The 21,730-nt window shown below is 51.5% G+C and overlaps 1 protein-coding gene across 2 annotated transcripts; it reads right to left on the bottom strand.

The window, feature by feature from the left end:
• Positions 1–3,357: 3,357 nt before the first annotated feature.
• FOXRED2 (FAD dependent oxidoreductase domain containing 2) lies at positions 3,358–20,315 on the bottom strand (the record flags this gene model as incomplete). 2 transcript variants are annotated; one of them, XM_084750176.1, is made up of 9 exons in its annotated part: positions 19,901–20,315; positions 18,929–19,492; positions 16,864–17,115; positions 16,097–16,372; positions 15,779–15,945; positions 10,320–10,485; positions 9,048–9,289; positions 7,616–7,786; positions 3,358–3,593 (listed from the first exon to the last, which is right to left on the bottom strand). In XM_084750176.1, exons 2-9 carry the CDS (start codon positions 19,426–19,428, stop codon positions 3,358–3,360), a joined length of 2,010 nt encoding a protein of 669 aa, XP_084606302.1. In that variant the 5' UTR covers positions 19,429–19,492; positions 19,901–20,315. The 2 variants fall into 2 exon arrangements, with proteins under 2 accessions (XP_084606302.1, XP_084606303.1); XM_084750177.1 differs by having other exon boundaries at positions 18,929–19,429.
• Positions 20,316–21,730: the final 1,415 nt, after the last annotated feature.

Below are 21,730 nucleotides of genomic sequence, written 5' to 3'. Positions count from 1 at the left end.
TGTCTCAAAAAACTAAAAAAAGGAAGAAAGAAAAAAAAGATGTCTTTTGTAGGGGATGGAGAAATGGCTCAGTGGTTAAGGCACTCACTGTTCTTCTGAAGGTCCTAAGTTCAGTTCCCACATTCAGACAAGGAAGTCATACACATAAAATACATAAATAAATAAGCTTAAAAAAAAAAGATATTCTGGCTGGGTGTGGTGGCGCATGACTTTAATCCCAGCACTCGGGAGGGAGAGGCAGGTGGATATCTGTGAGTTCAAGGCCAGCCTGGTCTACAAAGTGAGTCTAGGACAACCAAGGCTACACAGAGAAACCCTGTCTCAAAAGACAAAAAAAAAAAAAAAAAAAAAAAAAAAAAAAAGATATTCTGGGGCTGGAGGGATAGCTCAGTGGTTAAGAGCACTGACTGTTCATCCAGAGGTCCTGAGTTCAATTCCCAGCAACCACATGGTGGCTCACAACCATCCATAATAGGATCTGATGCTTTCCGATGTACTCTAATACATAAGTAAATCTTAAAAAAAAAAAAAAAAAATCTTTGTATCCCAGGGTGACCCTGAACTTCTGATTCTCCCACTTCCTAGGCTTACAGGTGGGCATACTATACCCAGCCTGATGCACTGTGCTCCTTTCCTCATGATTCCTTCTAGGGCACCCAACTCTGGCCACCATGGCCAGTACAGCAGAGCATGGCCTCTTGCCAGCATCCCCATGTCCACTCTTTCCCAGCAACCCCAAGGTTCAAGAGAAGAGATTGTTTAAAAATAAATGTATTTTAATTTCAGTAGCATATAATCAATCATGTTTGAAAAATAAACAAATTTGATTAGAAGAGGGACGAAGAACCTTGTCCCACTGCCCTAGCCGAGCCACGGTGGCTTCCTGTCTTCAAGCTATGAGCAGCTTTAGCTGCTGCCCCAGCTCACCTGGCGCCATGCCACATGCAGGGTCACGTGTGTGGGTACATGTGTAAGTACACTCATCAGCCCTTCCCTACACCACTGAAGAGATGATCATGAGAAATTACTTAATTCATCTTTGTGTTTCTCACTTTCTCAGTAAGTTCCTTTACCTTAATTATTTTTGCCTATTTATTTACTTATTTGATGGTCTTATTATATAGTTTTTTGTTTGTTTGTTTTTCAAGACAGGGTTTCTTTGTGTATCCTTGGCTGTCCTGGATTTGCTTTGTAGACCAGGCTGGGCCTTGAACTTGCCTGCCTCTGCCTCCCAAATGCTGGGATTAGAGGAGTGTGCCATGGAGCCAGTTTATTATGTAGTTCTAGCTGGCTTGGAACTTGCTGTGTCAGCCAGGCTGGCCTTGATTTCACAAGAGATTCTCCAGCCTTCTTTTTGGGAGTGCATAATTAAGATTAAAGGCATGTACCACCATGCCCAGCCTATTTTTGCCTTTAAAAATTATTTATTTATCATTATGTATACAGTGTTCTGCCTGCATGTATGCCTACATATCAGAAGAGGACACCAGATTTCAGTATAGATAGTCATGAGCCACCATGTGGTGCTGGGAACTGAACTTAGGACCTTTAGGAGAGCAGCCTGTGCGCTTAACTTCTAAGCCATCTCTCCAGGCCCTATTTTTAAATGTTCTTTTTTGAGACAGGATCTTGTTAAATTGCCTATACTGTCCAGGAGCTCTCCATGTAGCCCAGGCTGGCCTGGAACCTCAATTCTCCTGTTTTGGCCACCCTAATGCTGGGATATTGCTATGTACCACATCCAGCGTGTCTAATTTTTAATCTTTTCTTTAAAATGGCTATGGGGTAGGGGTCCTGGAGCAATTGGCTCAGCACTGACTGCTGAGTTCACTTACTTCCAGTGGACTTGAGCTCAGTTCCCAGCCCCCACATGTGGTGGCCCATAACCTCCTGGGACTCCAGCTTTCAGGGGCTCTTGACACGCTTTTCTCTTCTCTGGGCTCCTGTGCTCATGTGCACATACCACATGTAGACACATACAAGTACACATAATTAAAAATTAATCTTAAAAAGGTTATGTGGCTCAAGCTTGTAATCCCAACACTTGGGAGGCAGAGGCAGGAGAATCACCGTGAGTCCAAGTGCAGCCAGGCTATGTAGTAAGTACCAGGCCAGGCCGGAGTGAAACCCTAGTGGGTGTGTGTGTGTGTGTGTGGTGTGTGTGTGTGTGTGTGTGTGTGTGTGTGTGTGAAAAGTAGATGGCTTTTCTAACTCTCTAGCTAGCTGAGCAAGAGCAGAATCCTCTGTATTAAAAACAAGTGAGTCTGCCTCATATTTTGAGAATCAACGATCTGGCAGCAGATGACAGGAAGCAGCAGATGTCATACACAGGGTGTCAGCCAGCTACTTGCTAAGGCACCAAACAAGTGGCTCAGCCAGCCTTGATGACTGGAGGGTGAGACGTAAGGAACAGGATTCGATTTCATAGTGCTAAATCAAAGACTCATTTGAAAATGCTTTGGAAAAGAGGGTGGGGTGCCAGAGTTCCAGTCTGGCATCCCAATCACCCTGTGTGAAATACGGTCACAGTGACATCCTGGGTTTGGGTGATGATCCGGTTAGAAGGTTTGGCCCTGTACCAACTGCCCCAAGTAGGTACAGGGGCCCACGGTTCCTCCTGGTGACGTGACGTTGTTGAATTGCCCTGTTGGAACTTGGTGAGGAAGGTGGCTGCTGCACGTCAAGTGGCTAAGAGGGCCTGGACCCAAACAAGACTCTTCGGTGTGGAAGAGAAAGCTCCCCAGAAGGGCCTTTGGGTTGCCGTGTCCCTGTATGCCTGAGTGGTCTCCATGAAGAATGAAAACGGGCTGGTGAGGAACAGTACCTGCACTCTGGGATTGAGGGAAATCACGTGATAACCATGCTGCCCTTGTGGGCCGTGCTTTCCTCATGGCTTGGTCACCAGGGAGACGTGAGGAAGGCAATGGAGAGGAGCATCAAAGCAGCCAGGAGCAGGGCAAGCGCCAACAGTTCCACGCTCAAGGCAGCAGGCACAATACCACCCTACACCTGCCCAGGCAGGTCTCAAGGAAGACATGGCTCAGGATGCCTGACAGCAAGGCGAGGGAGGGACTCAGAAGGAAAAGGAGACTGGTCAGTCCTAGAAACAGACACACCAGAGCAGCGTGGTCTGTGATGGCCCAAGTGGGCCAGCCGGCCATGGAAGGCACCTCACACCTGACAGAAGGTACCCTCCTCTTGACCTTACATCTGGCACCCAGGGGCCAGCACAGGAAGGGACACCACTGTGTGACCTTGTCCTAGCCTTCCGCACTCTACAGGCTGTCCTGTTGTCTGCTCTATCTGTGACGGTCCTAAGCAGCCTGGGGAAAGGTCTCCGGGAGAGATGCCAGATGCTCAGAGCTCCTCCTTGTTGCTGTCAAGGGACTGAGTCAGAAATCCTGGAGCTGAGGGGTGGTCACCAAGCCACCTGCTGCTGCTGTCCTCCACGGCTGTGTAGTCCTGCAGGAGCTTGCTTTCCACGCCATGTTGCCAAAGGCTCTTGGTGCTTGAAAGCCCCTGCATCCTTAGGTATCCTTGCTGGCAAAAGGGGGGCAGCCTCTGGCGTGTGAGGACGAACAGGAAACAGGACTCTATACAAAGGCAAAAGGCGTTAGGTCAGGTTGGTGCAAGAGGCCTGCAGAGCAGTGGGTAATGCTGGGGACCCGGGGGAGTGCTCATGGGGGGCCCTGTGCAGTCCTTTCCAGCCTTCAACCTAAGCTGCCTTTCCTGATGTCTCACATATGACTTGAAGAGGTCATGAGTCAGGATACCAAAACAAAGCAAACCACAGACATGACAGGTCCTAAAGCTCTGCATGGAACAAGATGGCAGAAGCTGTCTGTCTCTCGTGAGCTGGCCCTCAGCTGTTCTTCTCAAAGCTGGCCTTTGTGTGCAGGGAACTCAAGGGTTGAGCACGGCACTGCCTGTACCAATAGCTAAGCTGCAAATAAGACATACAAAGTTCTTCTCATGGCTCAGTGCATAAAGGTGTTTGCTGCCAAGTCAGACAACCTGAGTTTAAACACTGGAACCCACGTGATAGAAGGAGAAAATCAACACACACACACACACACACACACACACACACACACACACAGACACACACACACACACAAGGTTCCCCAACTATGGGAAGAAAAACAGGTGAATCCTTATCTGGAGCACAGCAGAAAACTAATGCACATGTTAAATTTGATCAGGGACAAAATATTTATGGATGTGGATTATTTTTGTAATCTGAAGAAACAAGGAAAAGCATCCACGAGCAAGTGAAGGCACCAGGAAGAATCACTGCAGAAGCTAGCGGCCACTCTTAGTGGGAATGAGTCAGGAGCGGGAGGAAAGCCCTCAGCCACGGGCTGTGGTCAGGCCTTGCAGTTTCCTCCCCCCATAGTCTTGGTCATTTGCTGCAGGCAACCCTCTAACAACACTGGACGAAATTTGAGAAATAAGCCGGGGTGGGGTGGGGTGAGGTAAAGGGGGGTATATAGGGGGTGGCGGTGGCGCACGCCTTTAATCCCAGCACTCAGGAAGCAGAGGCAGGCAGATCTCTGTGAGTTTCAGGCCATCCTAGTCTGCAGAGTGAGTCCAGGACAGCCAAGGCTACACAGAGAAACCTTGTCTTGAAAAATAAAAACCAAAGCCAAAACCAAAACAAACAAAAAAATGAAAATTGAGAAATAAACTATTCATGTCTTTCCTTTTTTTTTTTTTTTTTTTGGTTTTTCGAGACAAGGTTTCTCTGTGTATACTTGGCTGTCCTGGACTCACTTTGTAGACCAGGCTGGCCTAACTCATGCCTGCCTCTGCCTCCAGAGTGCTGAGATTAAAGGCCTGCACCACCACCGCCAGGCTAAATATTCATGTCTTAAACTGTGTGTCAAGTATTGTGATGAAATCTTGAGCCTTTCTGCTCCAGCCCACCCAGGAGATGAACTATACATACTAGCCACCCATAGTTACTTAGTAAACAGTTTGATTTATAAGATGGGAATAATTTCTTCATCCAAGTAGCCACATTCTATACACTACACAGCCATGAGTTACTTAGTAGCCATCTGGTTAACAGGGATGGGAGTCACCCCTGCATCCAGGCGCACCCCACGGTATATACTTTCCACCTACTAGTTACTTAGTAGCCACCCTGGTTATCATATTATATATGCTGCTATACACCACCTACACCTTAGTAGCCATCGCCAGAACAGGACCATCACAGTGTCATAATGTACCTGAGTCAGGTAACCGTTATGGCCACTTAGGTTGTTTTTGTCAGCTTGACACAGGGTAGGGTCATCTGGGAAGAGGGAACCCCTTTTTCCCTTTTTTTTTTTTAAAGACAGGGTCTCCTACATAGCTCTGGTTATCCTGGAACTCACAATATAGACCAGGCTGGCCTCAAACTCAAGATCTGCCTGCCTCTGCCTCCCTAGTGCTGAGATTAATGGCATGTTGAAGAGAGAATCTTAACAGAAGGGTGGCCTCCAGTAGGCAAGTCTGTGGGGCCATTGTCTTGATTAGAGATTGGTGTGGGAGGGCCCAGCCCACTGGGGGTGGTGACACCCCCCGGGGCAGGTGGTCCTGCATAAGAAAGCAGGCTGAGCAAGCCATGGGCAGCACAAGCCAGTAAAGGTGTTCCTTCATTGTTTTTGCTTCAGTTCCTGACTCCAAGAAGTGTAAACAAAATAAACCCTTTCCTCCCCATATTACCATTTTTTTTGTCATGTTGTTTCATCATCACAATGGAAAGCAAACTAGGATATCTTATTTTACTTTGTTTAATAATGGCTTCAAAACATAAGAACAGAGATGATGTAATTTGGCAGTTTATGTGAAAAGATGATAGTTCTATTTAGAATAAGGGGGAAAAAAGCCTTGGGTGCAGGTGCTAAATGCTATGGCAAAATGCTTCTTCCATCTGGGAACTCATGAAAGGGGAAAAAGAGTCCACGTGGCAATGATAAATATGTAAAACAATCAGGCATTAGGTTTGTGGAGGAAAAACAAAACACACACACACACACACACACACACACACACACACACACACTCTGACATCAAAATGTTGGACCAGCAATCACCGAGTCTGTGTTGAGGTCTCATTGTGAGATCCCCCGAAGTGAGTACCTCAAGCCACTGGCTGTAAGTTTGAAATTTGGTTCTATTCATTCAGGCATTCACTGAGGGCCTTGGACCATACTCTCTCTCCATGGTGTGGAGGGAAAACACAGCAACACTTGCATGGCTTTGATTGAAAAACAAATGAAGAAACAGATACCGGCTCAGTCTGATAAGAGGCAAGTGGGAAGGCAGAGTGCCGTTTTGGGGAGAAGACTTCATTTCCTCCTTCTCTTTAACTCTTGTAACAAGGGGGGAAATATACAAAGAACCATGCTTCCAGGCCACATGCTGAGTGGGTTAAGAAGGGCTCTGCAATATCCTTTCTTGCTTCACCTCTGACCCCAGCACAGAGGTCTTGGCAGGGAAGAGAACAGATGCAGGGGCAGCAACAAGGCCATTCGGTCAGCATGACCTTCTGATGGCATTACCCCTTTGCAGCACCCAGGGTTACCGGCTCTCGGCAGAGGCTGAGGCCAGAGCCAGCAGCTCTGCAATGGTTAAGTGGTGGCCGGCCTTCTGCTGTAAGGATTCCCCCCATTTCAGGGCAGTAACAAAGGCTGGGAGGGTACACCGGCGGGACCTATGACTTGGGGTGTGAATATGCCACTATGCTTTTGTGGAGCCTGAGGCCCTAGGCAGGCAGTTTGGAGCCGAGGGCTCTCTTTTCTAGGCACTTTCAGGGGTCAGTGTATGCTCAAGACTGGCTGCTCATAGACTGCTATAACTGCAAAGGTGCTTAGCTCTGGCTCTGGCTTAACCAAGCTAGGAAGATACTTAGATGACCAGGGTTGGGATATCACTCAGTAGCAAGTCAGCTCCCAAACCATCCTTTCAAAGCAGACTCAAGATAAAGCAGGATGCTCGCTCTTTGACTAGGCTAGAGTCAGTCTCTAACTTGACTTGGTATGAACAGCGTCAGACATTTGACAGGTGTCTGACATGTTCTTTCAACAGTAGAAAAAGCACTGGACCCAGAACATCCAGGGGGTTGTTGATATTTGTTTTGTTCTTCAAGACAGGGTTTCTCTGTGTAGCCTTGGCTGTCCTGGACTCACTTTGTAGACTAGGCTAGCCTCAAATTCACAGCGAGCCACCTGCCTCTGCCTCTCGAGTGCTGGGATTAAAGGCCTGTACCAGCACCGCCAGCCCATCCAGGGGTTTGTAAGGACAAACATATTGTCTTGTTTCTGTTACTTTCTCCTATAGATCATTTGAGTTATTGCCCTAGGCCCCTCTTTGCATTTAGCTGCCAGACCTTCCAATTCACTGCTTCCCTTTTCACCTCTGTCTAATGCATCACCAACGCCTGATACTGAGCTTCTCATCTCATGCACCTTTTCCAAAATTATACAATCGACTTTGGTAGTCTCCAGCTCGTCATTATGTTTTCTCTGGCCATTCCCCCCCCCCCCCCTTCCTTTTCCTGTGCTACACTTCAAACCCATCCATGCTAGTACTCGAACACCCTCGGCCTTCTTGGGAACTGGGGTACCTGCATAGAAGCTTCGCAGATCTGTGTCCAGACAGTTTTCCAGGAAGCGCCTCAGTGGGAGGATGTGCCCCACTGGGGCTGTCCAGTCAGTCAGGAAGTCCTCCACGATGTGGTGGATGGCAGTGGGCCGAGGCAGGGGCCACTGTGCAGGCCGGAACCGCATCTCTTGCTCTGTGGGAGGAGGGAGGCGTCAGCGGCAGGCCCTTCATACTGGCACATCTCCCTTCTCTCATGATGGCCTTCCTGGGGTGCTTCTTCCAGGATGTGGTCAGCCTGGCTCCCAGCCACCTTCATGTAGCTGGAGGAAGAGGAACCAGACCTGCTGCCTGTGGTTTCTGAGTGCAGCATAGGAGGCAGTGACTCCATGGGGCTCAAGTAGACTCACTTCCCACAGGCCGTTGGACCAACATCTGACTATCCCTGGAAACTAGACTCTAGGAAGTACCCAATCCTCATTGGCCAGTGTTTGGGCTGCAGACTATAGATCTGCAACCCCCCCCACCCCCCCTTCTGCCTCCTGAAGCTGTCTCTGCCATTAAAACAATCCCCAGATAGGCCACCTCTTTCTTTTTTTGAGACAGGGTCTCAAATAACCCAGGCTGACCTCCTGCCTCTGTTTCCCGAATGCTGCGACTGCAGAGGGGATGTCTTGCCATGCTCAGTTCTATACCATCTAGGCTGGCCTGGAGCTTGTGAAAAGCTTGTCCCAGCCTCTGCAGTGCTGAGGTGACAGGTACCTATCAGGGGGGCGCCCCTTCAACCTAAGGCCTTTCAAGCACTGAACTGAAAGGCATGGTACCCAGGCTGTGCCCTTGCACTGCTGGCATCCCCCCCCCCCCCCGCATTTTGTATATAGCCTTCTGCAACCTTGTGTGAAATGACTGTCATCATCCTATTTTGCATACCAGGAAGCAAGGTGCAGAGAGGTTAGGTAAAGTAGATCATACCGCTGCGAGCACAGAACTGGGACTTTGGCCTGGCATTTCTGTACTGTGTTGGCCTGCTTAGTTCTTGTCTGGTTTATTACTGTTGTTTGTGGGCATACATGCCAGAGCCTGTGTGGAGGTCAGGGGACAATTCGGTGCGGTTGGTTCTCTTCTTCCACTGTTATGTGGGTACCAGGGATTTAACTCAGGCCTCCAGACTTCCATGGTAACTGCCTCTACCCACCCAGTCATCTTACCTGCCCCCCTCCATTCTTCTTTGTCCATCCGTTCTTCTCAATATGCACCTGCGGCACCTCCCCCCACTGAGACACCACAACATGATGGTAGTGCCCAGAGATCATGTGTGGCTTAGGCAGGTCCCCTGGGGGCCTTCTGTCAGCTGCAGAAGTTCTGAATGGCCTTGTGGTGATTACCTTAGAGACAGAGGTGGTTTAAGAAGAGCCCTCTGGAAAGGCTGAGCCCAGGGAGGGTGGAGGCCAGCTCACCGGTAGGGAGGTGTCTGTAGTAGTAGATGACAGGGTGAAGGAAGTTAGACATCCAGGCGTCTTCTGTGTGTGCCACGGACCGGTCGTAATAGAAGACGTCCTTCTCAGGCCCAGAGAAGTTTTTGCCGTACTCCATGTTGATGACAAAGAGCCCATGGCGCGCTGCCCTTCCTGTGAGCGTCTCCAGCTGGGCCAGCATCTGCATGGGGAACTCCTCCAGGTACTCAAAGGCTGTAGCATTCCTGTGGGTGGGACCCAGGGAGGAGTCAGGGCCAGGGACGGGTGCAGGCTCACCACAGGTGCAGTGGTGTGGACCGATCAGGAATCTCCCACTCTATAATACCAGTGTGGCAGGTATGCCGTCTGGAATACCCGGGAGCAGGTTCCAGAAAGCTCTGTTTAACCTGAGAGCAAACCGGGGGCAAGGGTGTTCCAGGATGAGGGAAAGTGGGGAGCAGAGGCAAGAGTAATGGGGTCAGGGAGGGCTTGAATAAAGGAGTTGGGGGGGTGAATGTGCGCTTAAGTGGATGGAGAAGGGGAGCTGTTGGTCCTTGGGGAGCAAGGGGCAGGGCAGGGACAACAGTATGACTCTCCTTTGAAAAGGATGGCTGGTGGTTACGCTGAGGGCAGAGTGACATGCTGGGAGGCTACTGGGCCAGGTTGGGTGAAGGGACTGGGATGCTAACTGAGCCCTGGGTCCTGGCAAGAGCACCCTGATCTAGACATTGCTGGCACTCATGGAAGGGGTGCTGAGCTCCTGGACTCCCTGTGCCCCTGAACTTGGTGTTGAGTGGCCAGGGCTTTGGATCAAGGACTGTCCTCTGACCGGTCTTTTGTAAGCCCTCCCTTTTCTCTCTCCTGACACGTCCTGCACTGTGTCCTCAGGCTCTACGTGTCCCATGCTTTGCCAGCAATCACTTGATCTAAAAGGGCCAACAACCTGCTCCTTGCCTGAGGCGACTCTTATCTTCACCCTTCAATGCTGCAATGGAATCAGGCTCCTCTCGCAGAGAGGCAAGGAAGTACAGAGCTTAAATAGCTTCCCCGAACCATCCTGTGAGAAGTCCATAATCCCTGTTCACACGTGGGCTGCCTCACAGGCTTTGCGGTGTTTACCTCACTGACTTCCCTGCCAGGATAGATTAGCCTCTGCAGGCCTCCTTCACACAAGAAACAACTTGGCCACTAAGCACACAGAACCGCATCAGAAGCAAGGGGCAGGGTATATGGGTAAAGTGGGGTGGGGAAAGGTGGGCAGGAAGGGCTACTCACTCCTTCAACAGGATGACGTCAGCCAGCACACTGAACATCTGGTACAGCCCAGAAGCCTCGTTCACACGCCGAATGATGGAGCTGGTCAGCTGTGTGATGGGGTGCTCCGTGGACGGCCAGGTGATGCCATGGTGCCGATGCTCCAGCAGCCGGTGGACAGCACGCACTGAAATGGCCAGAGGGAGGAAGGGCCAAGATTTTATCTCGGCTCACTGGAGAGAGAGGCCCAGGCCTGGGGAACAGTGGCAGTGAGAGCTATGTGTAAAAGGCCAGATGGTCCATAGTCTTTCTTCATAGTCACATACAGTCAGGGACCCAGCTCTATTCTGCCTTTTGGGTTTCAGGCAAAGTATGGGTGCAGGTGGATTTGGTTATGAGTGGTCCCCCTTTGCTTGAGGCCATCTGTCCATGCAAGTTTCCCTGACAACTGTCATCCTTTAACACTGCGCAAATCCAACCTAGATACAGAGCTTTCCATCCCCTTCGGACGCCATTCCTATCTAAGGCCCACGGACACTCTGTCTGCTTCTCTCTTCTTCAGCCCAAATTTATCTGTCCCCGTCTTGTTCTGACATCTTTTGTAGACAGCAACTGTTGCCCAAGCCAGCTGAAAGGCGTGGTTTTGTTTTTGTTTTTGTTTTTTGTTTTTTGGTACCTGGCGCTTTCTACCCTATGGCGGCATGGCCCAACACAGCTACCTGATCTTCCAAAGTTAATAGAACACCCCAGCACAATGAGTTTGGCCACAAACCATGTGTTCATAAGAAAGGAGCCCGTGGCCAAGCTGGGTTTGCAAGGTGGGAGCAAGAGAAGCCTAGGAGGTGCCTGGGATGGAGACCGAGCCTGGCACCTCGAGGTGACAGTATGCTGAGGCGTGGGACGCTCCAGGGGGTGAAGAGAAATCACACAGCAATGAGCCTCAGAGAACGGCGAGATTTCCCCATTGTTTTTGGTCCTGTGGAAGGAACCTGCAACCTTGTACACATTAGACAAATGCTCGGCCACAAAGCTACTTTGAGATGGGGTCTAAGTTGCCCAGGCCGGCCTTGGACTCACTATGCCAGCTGGAGAGGGTAATGAAGTGTAAAACCTAGGCCTGAGGTGACACAGCCATCAAACTAAATGGGAACAGGAGGCTGTGGACTCAGGGCCCTTAGGGTCTGCATGAAACGGGGTCAGGCGATATGACACCCACTCCACGGACTAAGGGGCTACTCTAGGTTGTTGTGGTTAAAATACCAGTATTGCCTAAAAATGTTTATTCTTAGGCCCGTAATTATTATTACAGAAGTATTTCCTAACCCACTAGCAAGCAATCAAGACACAGAGACCTGCTATATTTTAAAATAGCCTTAGTTAACCTGGGGCAGGGCAAATAGTAATCTCCTAAACTACTTCCCATAATGGGGCAGGTATGCCATACCTGGCCCATTCCCATGCCATCTGCTTCTAATAATTTCTATCAAGCTACCTCCCATCCATAATCCCATATATTTGCTAATGTTCTTCATCTGGGCCAAATTTCCATCCATGCCGGCCATGTGCTTCTCCTCCACCTAACCCATGATGGCGCAACCTTCTCCTTCTCCCTTCACCTCCAGTCTCCCTTCTTCCCAAGATTCTCTCATCTCTCCAAGCCTGGGAACTTTAGCCACGCCTATCCCATTTGCCCTGCCTGGGTGTGATGGCCTTTTATTGGTCAAATAGGTTAGGGTCTAGGTAAGAAACAGATAGGTCACAGAGACAGCAAGCAGTAATTAGCATCAAAATACATCAGACCAACTTCCAACACTAGGTGCCACCACCTGAGAAGATGTGAGACTGGTAGGATCGCCGGGCAACACCTCACTGCTTCCAAAGAGGCAGGCGAGGGGCCTGACAGCTGGTCAGGATGCTCAAGTGAGCTTAAGTGTTTACCACTGCTGCTAGGAGAGGCAGGCATTCTCCAGCAGCAGCAGTGGAGCCACTGGGTCATCATCCCCACAGTGCTCACTGTGACCTGGAGGAGCCACTGGGTCACCATCCCCACAGTGCCCACTGTGACCTGGAGGAGTCACTGGGTCATCATCCCCACAGTGCCCACTGTGACCTGGAGGAGTCACTGGGTCATCACCCCCACAGTGCCCACTGTGACCTGGAGGAGTCACTGGGTCACCATCCCCACGGTGCCCACTGTGACCTGGAGGAGTCACTGGGTCATCATCCCCACAGTGCCCACTGTGACCTGGAGGAGTCACTGGGTCATCACCCCCACAGTATCCACTGTGACCTGGAGGAGCCACTGGGTCATCATCCCCACAGTGCCCACTGTGACCTGGAGGAGTCACTGGGTCATCACCCCCACAGTGCCCACTGTGACCTGGAGGAGTCACTGGGTCACCATCCCCACGGTGCCCACTGTGACCTGGAGGAGTCACTGGGTCATCATCCCCACGGTGCCCACTGTGACCTGGAGGAGAGCCACTGGGTCACCATCCCCACGGTGTCCACTGTGACCTGGAGGAGCCACTGGGTCGTCATCCCCACAGTCCCCACTGTGACCTGGAGGAGTCACTGGGGTCATCCCCACAGTGCCCACTGTGACCTGGAGGAGCCACTGGGTCACCATCCCCACAGTGCCCACTGTGACCTGGAGGAGTCACTGGGGTCATCCCCACAGTGCCCACTGTGACCTGGAGGAGTCACTGGGTCATCATCCCCACGGTGCCCACTGTGACCTGGAGGAGCCACTGGGTCATCATCCCCACGGTGCCCACTGTGACCTGGAGGAGTCACTGGGGTCATCCCCACAGTGCCCACTGTGACCTGGAGGAGTCACTGGGTCATCATCCCCACGGTGCCCACTGTGACCTGGAGGAGAGCCACTGGGTCGTCATCCCCACAGTGCCCACTGTGACCTGGAGGAGTCACTGGGGTCATCCCCACAGTGCCCACTGTGACCTGGAGGAGTCACTGGGGTCATCCCCACAGTGCTCACTGTGACCTGGAGGAGCCACTGGGTCATCACCCCCACAGTGCCCACTGTGACCTGGAGGAGTCACTGGGTCATCATCCCCACAGTGCCCACTGTGACCTGGAGGAGTCACTGGGTCATCATCCCCACAGTGCCCACTGTGACCTGGAGGAGCCACTGGGTCATCATCCCCACAGTGCCCACTGTGACCTGGAGGAGAACCACTGGGTCATCATCCCCACGGTGCCCACTGTGACCTGGAGGAGAGCCACTGGGTCATCATCCCCACGGTGCCCACTGTGACCTGGAGGAGAGCCACTGGGTCATCATCCCCACGGTGCCCACTGTGACCTGGAGGAGTCACTGGGTCGTCATCCCCACAGTGCCCACTGTGACCTGGAGGAGCCACTGGGTCGTCATCCCCACAGTGCCCACTGTGACCTGGAGGAGCCACTGGGTCACCATCCCCACGGTGCCCACTGTGACCTGGAGGAGCCACTGGGTCATCATCCCCACAGTGCCCACTGTGACCTGGAGGAGTCACTGGGTCGTCATCCCCACAGTGCCCACTGTGACCTGAAGGCTGCAAGCCGAATCTCCGCACACACAGTGGCTCCTCCTCTGGACTCCACATCATTTGCCTTATTGTCTTCACAAAGAAAACAAAAGCACAAACCAGGTGTGGCAGTGTACATCTCTAAATCTCAGAACCAGGGAGGCTGAGGCAGGAGGATTGGGTGTTTGAGGCTAGGCTAGCCTGTGCTACCTACCACACTCTTGTCCTAATACAAATGTTTTTCCTCCTCCTCTTCCTCCTCTTTCAGTTTTTCAAGTCAAGGTTTCTCTGTGTAGCCTTGGATGTCCTGGATTCACTTTGTAGACCAGGCTGGCCTGGAACTCACAGAGATCCGCCTGCCTCTGCCTCTCAAGTGCTGGGATTAAAGGCGTGCGCCACCATTCCCAGCTCCTACCGTTACTTCTTACAGGTCACCTTTCTCTCCCTGGTCTCAGCACTGTTGCACCCTGGACTGGGGATGAGGATACACAGAGCAGCAACATTCAGGCCCCTGAGTGAAAGCTTCTGATGGATTCCTGATAACAGGGATTAAGATGTACTCCTCCACCCGCAAAGTAAGCACTGCAAGCAAGATGCCAAGCTGATGGCATCTGACCCCAAAAAACATGTGGGAAACAGCTGAACAGCCCACTCAGCCGCTTCTGTTCACTGCTTCCTCCGTGCAGGGGAGAAAAGGGCAGGAGAAGCCCTAAAAACCAGAAACCAAATCAAGCACAAAGAGATCTCTCTGGCCCTCAGCTGTTTCCTCAGAAAAAGTGAAGGCTGTGCTGGCCAGCGGGCTCAGTGGGTCAAAGTGCTTGCTATGCAAGCTGAAGAACTCCATTCAAGCCCAGAACCCATGGTGGAAGGAGAAATCCGAGTCCTGCAAGCTGTCTTCTGTCCTCTGCATACACCCCATGGTACATACTCTGCACATGTTTGAGTGTGCGCGTGCACTCATGCACACAATAAATATTGTAAGTTAAAAAAAAGAAAGAAAGAAAGAAAAGAAAGGAAAGGAAAGCAAAGGCTTTCTAGTCCCCGCGCAGGATGCTGGTGGTACCATAGGGACCTGGGTGCTCAGCCTCTAGAATATACTCAGCATGAGGTGATTCATTCCTCTCCTTCGCTTTTCATTTCTGTTTATCCTTAATGTTACAAAGTATCAGTTCTGGTTGTCGATTATTCTCAAGCAATAAATCAAATCATCATCATCATCATCATCATCATCATTGTTGCTGTCGTATTGAGACTTGAACCCAGGGCTTTAGGCACACTCTTAAATGAGGGCTCTGCCACTGAGCTATGTCCTCAGCCCTCAAATTACTTAAAAAAAAAAAAAAATATATATATATATATATATATGTATATATATTTGTATTTTGCAGGCAAACATTATCAAGATGGTAGAAGAGTGACTTTTCCGTACTGAATGTTTTGCAAAAAGAATTGACATAATTGGGGGCTGGAGAGATGGCTCAGTGGTTAAGAGCACTGTCTGCTCTTCCAGAGGTCCTGAGTTCAATTCCCAGCAACCACATGGTGGCTCACAACCATCTATAATGTGGTCTAATGCCCTCTTCTGGCTTGCAGGAGTACTTGCAGGCAGAGCACTGTATATAACATAAGTAAATAAATCTCAAAAAAAAAAAAAAATTAAAAGAATCGACATAATCAAGTGGAACTTTCACTGGGTTCCTGAGCTGCTTCCTGGGTACACACGTGAAGGGGACTGCCTTACTGAGCCCTGTGAGACTGGCACAGCTGAGACTACCTATGCCCATGGACACACTTCACTTCAAACTGCATGGGACCGAGCAAGTCACAGCCACCCATATAGGGATCTACTGTTAGGCTTTTTCTAGGCAGATCCCCAGACCATGAAAACATCCTTTTTGATGCTTTTGGATGTCAGGAACCCTGGGACAGTGGTCCTTTAGCCAGGCTTACCTGTGTATCGGAATCCATGGATGAAGCCGCCAGCAGATTTCCGGTAGTCCACCGAGTGGCTGGCGGTCCCTAGGATAAAGAGACCCCGGGTTCCTTTGGATTCATAGCTAGCTCTGATCAGTGGGTACTTCTTGCTGAACTCAGTCCCTGAGGAGAGTCTGAGGGACCTGTCAGTGAAGAGGGTTGTTAGGAACAAGATCTGCTGGGGATGAGGCCCTTCGGCCTCCTCCTCCGTTCTCGCAGTGCTCTCCCAAAGCCTACTGCATCCCCAGGGAGATGCTGGGGAGGAGTCCCCACCTCCGCCCGACCTGGACTCACTGGTTGAAAACGGAGAAGTCAAACTTCCAGCCCAGACAACGGATGACCCGGTCATAGGCCACCCGCATGGCAAAGTTGTCGTTGTCATCCTGGGGGAGGGGAATGGAGCCGGCGCTCTGGTGGTCATCGTCATCGCTCTCCTCCAGCAAGAACTTCAGGGTGATGTGGAGCTTGCCCTCGCTGTCCTTCACGAGGGCCAGATACTCCAGGTCCGACTCCAGGAGTCCGTCTAGTGATTTCAGCTGGTAGGTGTCCAGCAGGCCATTGTTGACGGCTCTGGGGCCCACAAGCAGGCAAGAGAAGAAGGGGGACTCAGGAGGGCTGGTTCGTGCGGCTGAGGATGCTCCCACGGTTGAGGGTTCTAACCTAGGGGAAGCTTAGTCCCCATTCAGATACCTCTGGGAGGTGGTGAACTTTTTTCTTTTTGGTCAAGATGAGGTCCTATGTAGCCCAAGCTGGCCCCAAATACACTAAGTAGCTAAGGATAACATAGGATGCTGATCCTCCAGCTATATAGAAGGGAGCCCGACCTCCTTCTTGTTCTGGGTCTCACCTTGCCATGAACCCTTACTCTCTTGCATATGTGCCTGCTGCTGTGATACCATCTGCAATGAGGTGCTGGTCAGCCCTTGCTAGAGAGAGCAACATACTGCTGGACTTCGCCTCTGAAATCATGAACTTAGCCTCAGGCATTTTCTTACAGTATCAAGAAGCAGATTAGCACGGGGATTTATAGTACAGACCATTCAAGCAGGGATGTAGCATACCTGACGTCTCCAACATAGTGGGTAGCCCAGGAGAGCCGAACCCGGGAACGGCTCAGCATGTGGACAAAGTTTGTGACACCCAGGATGTTTTCTGCTGTCTCAAAGGCCGAGTTCCCACGGCCCAGGATCAACACATTCTGACCCACAAAGTCTTCAGGGTTCACGGACACGGACTCGTAACCCTCCACATGTTCGGAGCCAGGGAAGTCAACTAATACAGGGACCGACAGTCCAGTAGCTACAAGCAGGACACTGCAGGTGGGGACAAAGAAAGATGACTCAGTTCCTCAGCTGTCCAGACATTCAGTGTGGATCTCCTTGCATCGTCCTGATTCCAGGCTCCTCAAAGACATGCTCACTCATATGCTTACCCATTTCTGCCCTCCTCTGTGTACTGACCAATGCCACTGCGTCTCTCTCCAAGCTAGCCACAGTCCCTCATGCTTTATTGGCAGGACACCGTACCTGGGGTTATGTTGGCTCATTGAATTGATAATAAACCAAAAACATTTCCCCTGAGCAGTGATGAGGTTAGTTTCCCCCCAGGGGATGCATTCGAGCCTGGCATCAGGCTCCTCTCCTGACTTGCAGGCCAGGCACACACACATCTTCTACCCACGCTGTGCCAGCGTGTTTATCTATCATCTTACCGACTCCTCGATCTCGTCCACTCCTCAGCTGCTGTCCCCTGGCCTGTTTTACACGTGAGGAGACATGGAGCCCTGTGGGTCAGGGCATCAGACCTCTTAAAAGCAGGAGAGCCACGATCTGAGTACAGAAGGGCCCGATTCTAAAGTCCTGTTGAGATGTGGGCTTGATACAAAGCCTGGGCTAGCTGCGGATCTGGCCATCCTCTTGTCTCAGTCTCTGCAGTGGTGGGTTACAGGCATGTGTACCACCGTGCCCAGCTCCGTTCTTTATGTTGGTGGGGATTACCATGGGGTGGTGGCAGCTGGGTACCTGGTAATAAGTTTGATCACAAGGTAGTTTTCATGGAGAAAACTACCACCTGTTGAAGGGATACACAGAACAAACAGGCCCTTGTTTTCTGGCCTTTGTCATTCCTGTATCTCACTCCCTTTTACTCCAGCAAAGCTCACTAAAATCCAAGCGTCCCAATCAGGACAGCCCCCGTTCTCCGGGTTGCAGGACACAGGTGAACAATAGTTATACACTGGTCTAGAGCCGGGGGTGAAGCTGACAGCCAGGAAGGGAGCCTGAGGCAGCAGAAAAAACACAGGCTTAGGTGTCAGCAAAACGCCAGCCCAAATGTAGCCCCATTATGTTAGTGGTGCGGGATCAGGGTCTTCGAAGCAGAGCCTCACTTCTGTGATGGCCAGATGAATACTAGGGACCATCTTCTCTAAGTTTCTTGTGAGGATTGAACAAGTTTGAAATGCCCACGGAATGTCTCCCAAAGTAACATTGGTGTTCGAAGCCATGCTCGGGCCTTTCTGCTCTGATTCTGTTCTGAAATCCTACTGGCTAATGCTGCCTGGACACTTCACCCTGCTCTTCTCAGCATGGCTTTTTTTTGGGGGGGGGGCACACTCTTATTTTAGGAAACTATAAGATGTATCCAAACCATGGTCTCTGACCAAATGGGGGTCCACGATAGCTACGGCTGTGGCCCAACACAACTCACAAACGTACTTAAAACCTGAGATGTGTGGATGTGAGCGTTTTGTAACGTGACTGCATGGCTTTACAGCTTGGATACTGTAGGTGACAATGTACCTAGTGTAGCAGTGTCAAAAGGCTGGACCCGCCTGCAAGAGTTTGTGGGTACAAGCTATGCTTACTACACGCAGTATCCAACACCAGAGGATCATAGTGAAGGCAACAGAACCTGGCAGATCCCAGAGGATAAATTACTAGAATTTTCTAAACATATTCAGCCACAGCTTTGTAAGGACACACTATAAAAAGTGCTGGCTGTTCCAAACCTTCGGCCCTGAGCCTCAGTGGGAGCCAGGGATGTAACTGGTAGCCCCTTTCTCCCAATCGTCCTGATCTGGAGGCTAATCCAGCGGCTGTCCTGATTCCGGGTGAGGCTCCTCCTTACCTGCACTGGTAAGTCTGACCCTTCTGGTCGGTCAGAAGGAAGTAATGGCCATTCCAGGCTTGTGGATCCTTATCCAGAGTCACGTGGGTGATGTTTGTGTTGTACAGCACGCGGAGCCCCAAGCGCTGCGCGAAGTCACCCAGGTAGCGCACCATGTCGCTGGCATCGGGGAAGTAAGCCTGCGAATAGTGTCTGAAGAGCAGCTGTGGGTCGTCGCTGAGCAGAGAGTTCCAGTCGTGGCGGAGGTTGAACTCGGCGTTGGCCTTGCCCGTGTACCGCTTGTTGATGCTGATGAGTTTGCGGTGGCGCGGGTAGCGAGTGAAGAAACTGCCGGGCGCGGACTCGCGTTCGAACACCTCGTAGTCCCTGCCGGCACGCTGAAGGAAGGCGGCCATCTGCAGGCCCGCGGGACCAGCGCCCAGCACGCAGTAGTCCCGGTGCGGACGGGAGCACACTGCCAGATGCAGGGATAGGGCCAGCAGCAGCTCCGAGGGACCCATCCTGCGGCACAGGAGAGGAGAGGCCTCGCACCTCGTGGCTGGCAGCAGGTGACAGTTGACTTTCCTGAGGAACAGGAACCTGGCGTTTGAGCCTCCCACGGATCTGGGGCAGGACCAGGACTGAGCCCCGGGACCCACGGGCTCATCTATCCCGCTTCCATCCCCTCCAGGTGGGATCAAGGGCCCACAGGAATTCTGAACCCCAACAGCTCATCTCCTCAGTCATCTTTCCCAGGGCGCCAGACTCCCATATTATCATGGTAACTTCCACCTCAAGGGAGAGGCAGTTTCCCCAATTTCCCCTCACTCTGGATGTGCCTTTCATTTTGAAAGGGGGTGGTCTCCGGAGGTGACTCTTTAGAGGCACTTGTCTGTCTACCCATCCTCCGACCTCAGGGGGGAACCTGAAGGAGGTGTGGCCTCTAAGGCCCCGCCCTAGCCCCCTGGATCACGCAAGGATGCCCCTGCACACCTGCCGCAGCCTCTGCTACCCCACACTGCTTCGGGCGCGTGCGCGGTGCCCAGGCTGCGCTTCCGACCTGCACGCTGCCGCTGGTGGCCCAACGATGCTCCCACCGCTGGCTGCAGTGGAGGGAAGCTCCGGCGCCACGGCGGCCACGCCCCTCCCCTCTCCCGACCAATGGCGGGGGGCGGGGTCACGTGCGCCACGCTTGGCACGCCGGGACTGGCGGGGTGGCCCGGGCGGGAGTGGCATGCACGTGTTGTGAGCGCTGCTTCTGAGGGTAGAGGGGTCCGGGAAACAGCAAGGCTTGTGATGTGATGGACCGCTTTTGATCTATACTAATGCACGTGTCGGAGATGAGAGATTTTTTTTTTGGAGAAAATCTTGCCGTTTATATCCCTTTATTACTGTAGCAGAAGATTAAAACTAATTGGCCATTCAGCTTTGTGAGACTGATGACGAGAGTACTGAAGCCAAGACAGATGAACCAGTTATTTGCCATAGAGACTTGATCCTCCTGTTGTCCGAGGGGTGGGCAAGTGAAGCGATTCCTTGCACCATGTTACTGACTTGTCAATAAAAAGTGACATTTGCGCCAGGCCTGGTGGCGCACGCCTTTAATCCCAGCACTCGGGAGGCAGAGGCAGGCGGATCGCTGTGAGTTCAAGGCCAGCCTGGTCTACAAAGTGAGTCCAGGACAGCCAAGGCTACACAGAGAAACCCTGTCTGGAAAAACCAAAAAAACAAAACAAAACAAAACAAAACAAGTGACATTTGCATGAGACAACTGCTAAGTAGATTTTGAGACCGCATGGTGGCTCCCCTTCCCCCCACTCCCCCCCCCCCCCTTTTGGTGTTTCGAGACAGGGTTTTTCGTGTGGTTGATTCACTTTGTAGACCTTGCTGGCCTCTAACTCACAGCTATCTTATCTTTATCTGCCTTTGTCTCCCAAGTGCTGGGATTACAGGTGTGCACCACCATTCCCAGTGGTGGCTCACACTTAAAAACTCACGAATCCTAAACCTGAGGCAGAAGGACTGCTGGAGTGTGAGATCGCGTTTCAAATTACCCAAACCAAAGCCTTTCATTGAAACCCTAAGAAGGCCAGGAAGATGAAAGGAGGATAATTTGAATATTCAGGCTGGTCTCCCTTGGGGCGAGTTACTCACTTGGTTAGAATACTGTTTCCTGTATGAGGGAAGGACAGCAACAGTCTCAGAGCGATACAGACTCTAGTGAATAGAAGCCGAGGAAGCCGAGGGCTCTTAGGGAAAACAGCCGGGAAGGACTTTTCTGCTTTCCAGCTTTGCGGGGCTACATTTGCTTCCCGTAAAAAGGGAGTGCTACTTCTTGAGGCCTTCTCTGGACCCCATCTCACTTGCCCTTAGAAATTTACACTTTTATGATTGTCCTGGTGAAAGCACACCCAGGAATGCTGCTGTTTTCCTTAGAGCCTTCACCAAAGCAAGAAAAGACCCTTGGGGGCAGACTTTCTTTTGTGGTCACTGTGGAGACCTCAGCCCGCAGGTGGTTTATTCTGGAGCTCTCCTGGATAGGCAAGGTACCTCACCAAAAATATGGCAGGATATTTTGTAGGTGCTGAGTGGGCGCGGGAGGGAACTAGAACCTGAAAGTTGGTCCGGCTTGGTGATGGAAATGGAATGCTGATCAGGACCCCTTCCTCCCACCCCCCGCTGAGGTGCTGCAGCGAGCTAGGCATGGGGTTCTACCGTCCACAGGGGACCCTTGCTGGTGGATTAGGCCAAGGGTCTTGCAAGAGGTCTGGATTCTGGTTCATATTCCTGAAAGCCTCTAAGACACTTGTCTGACTGCTTTGT

This window comes from Acomys minous, assembly GCF_964271855.1.
Source record: "Acomys minous genome assembly, chromosome: 12".
Taxonomy (NCBI): Eukaryota; Metazoa; Chordata; class Mammalia; order Rodentia; family Muridae; genus Acomys; species Acomys minous.
The sequence above is the reverse complement of the archived record's forward strand: the minus strand, read 5'-3'. Positions and strand labels throughout refer to the sequence as shown.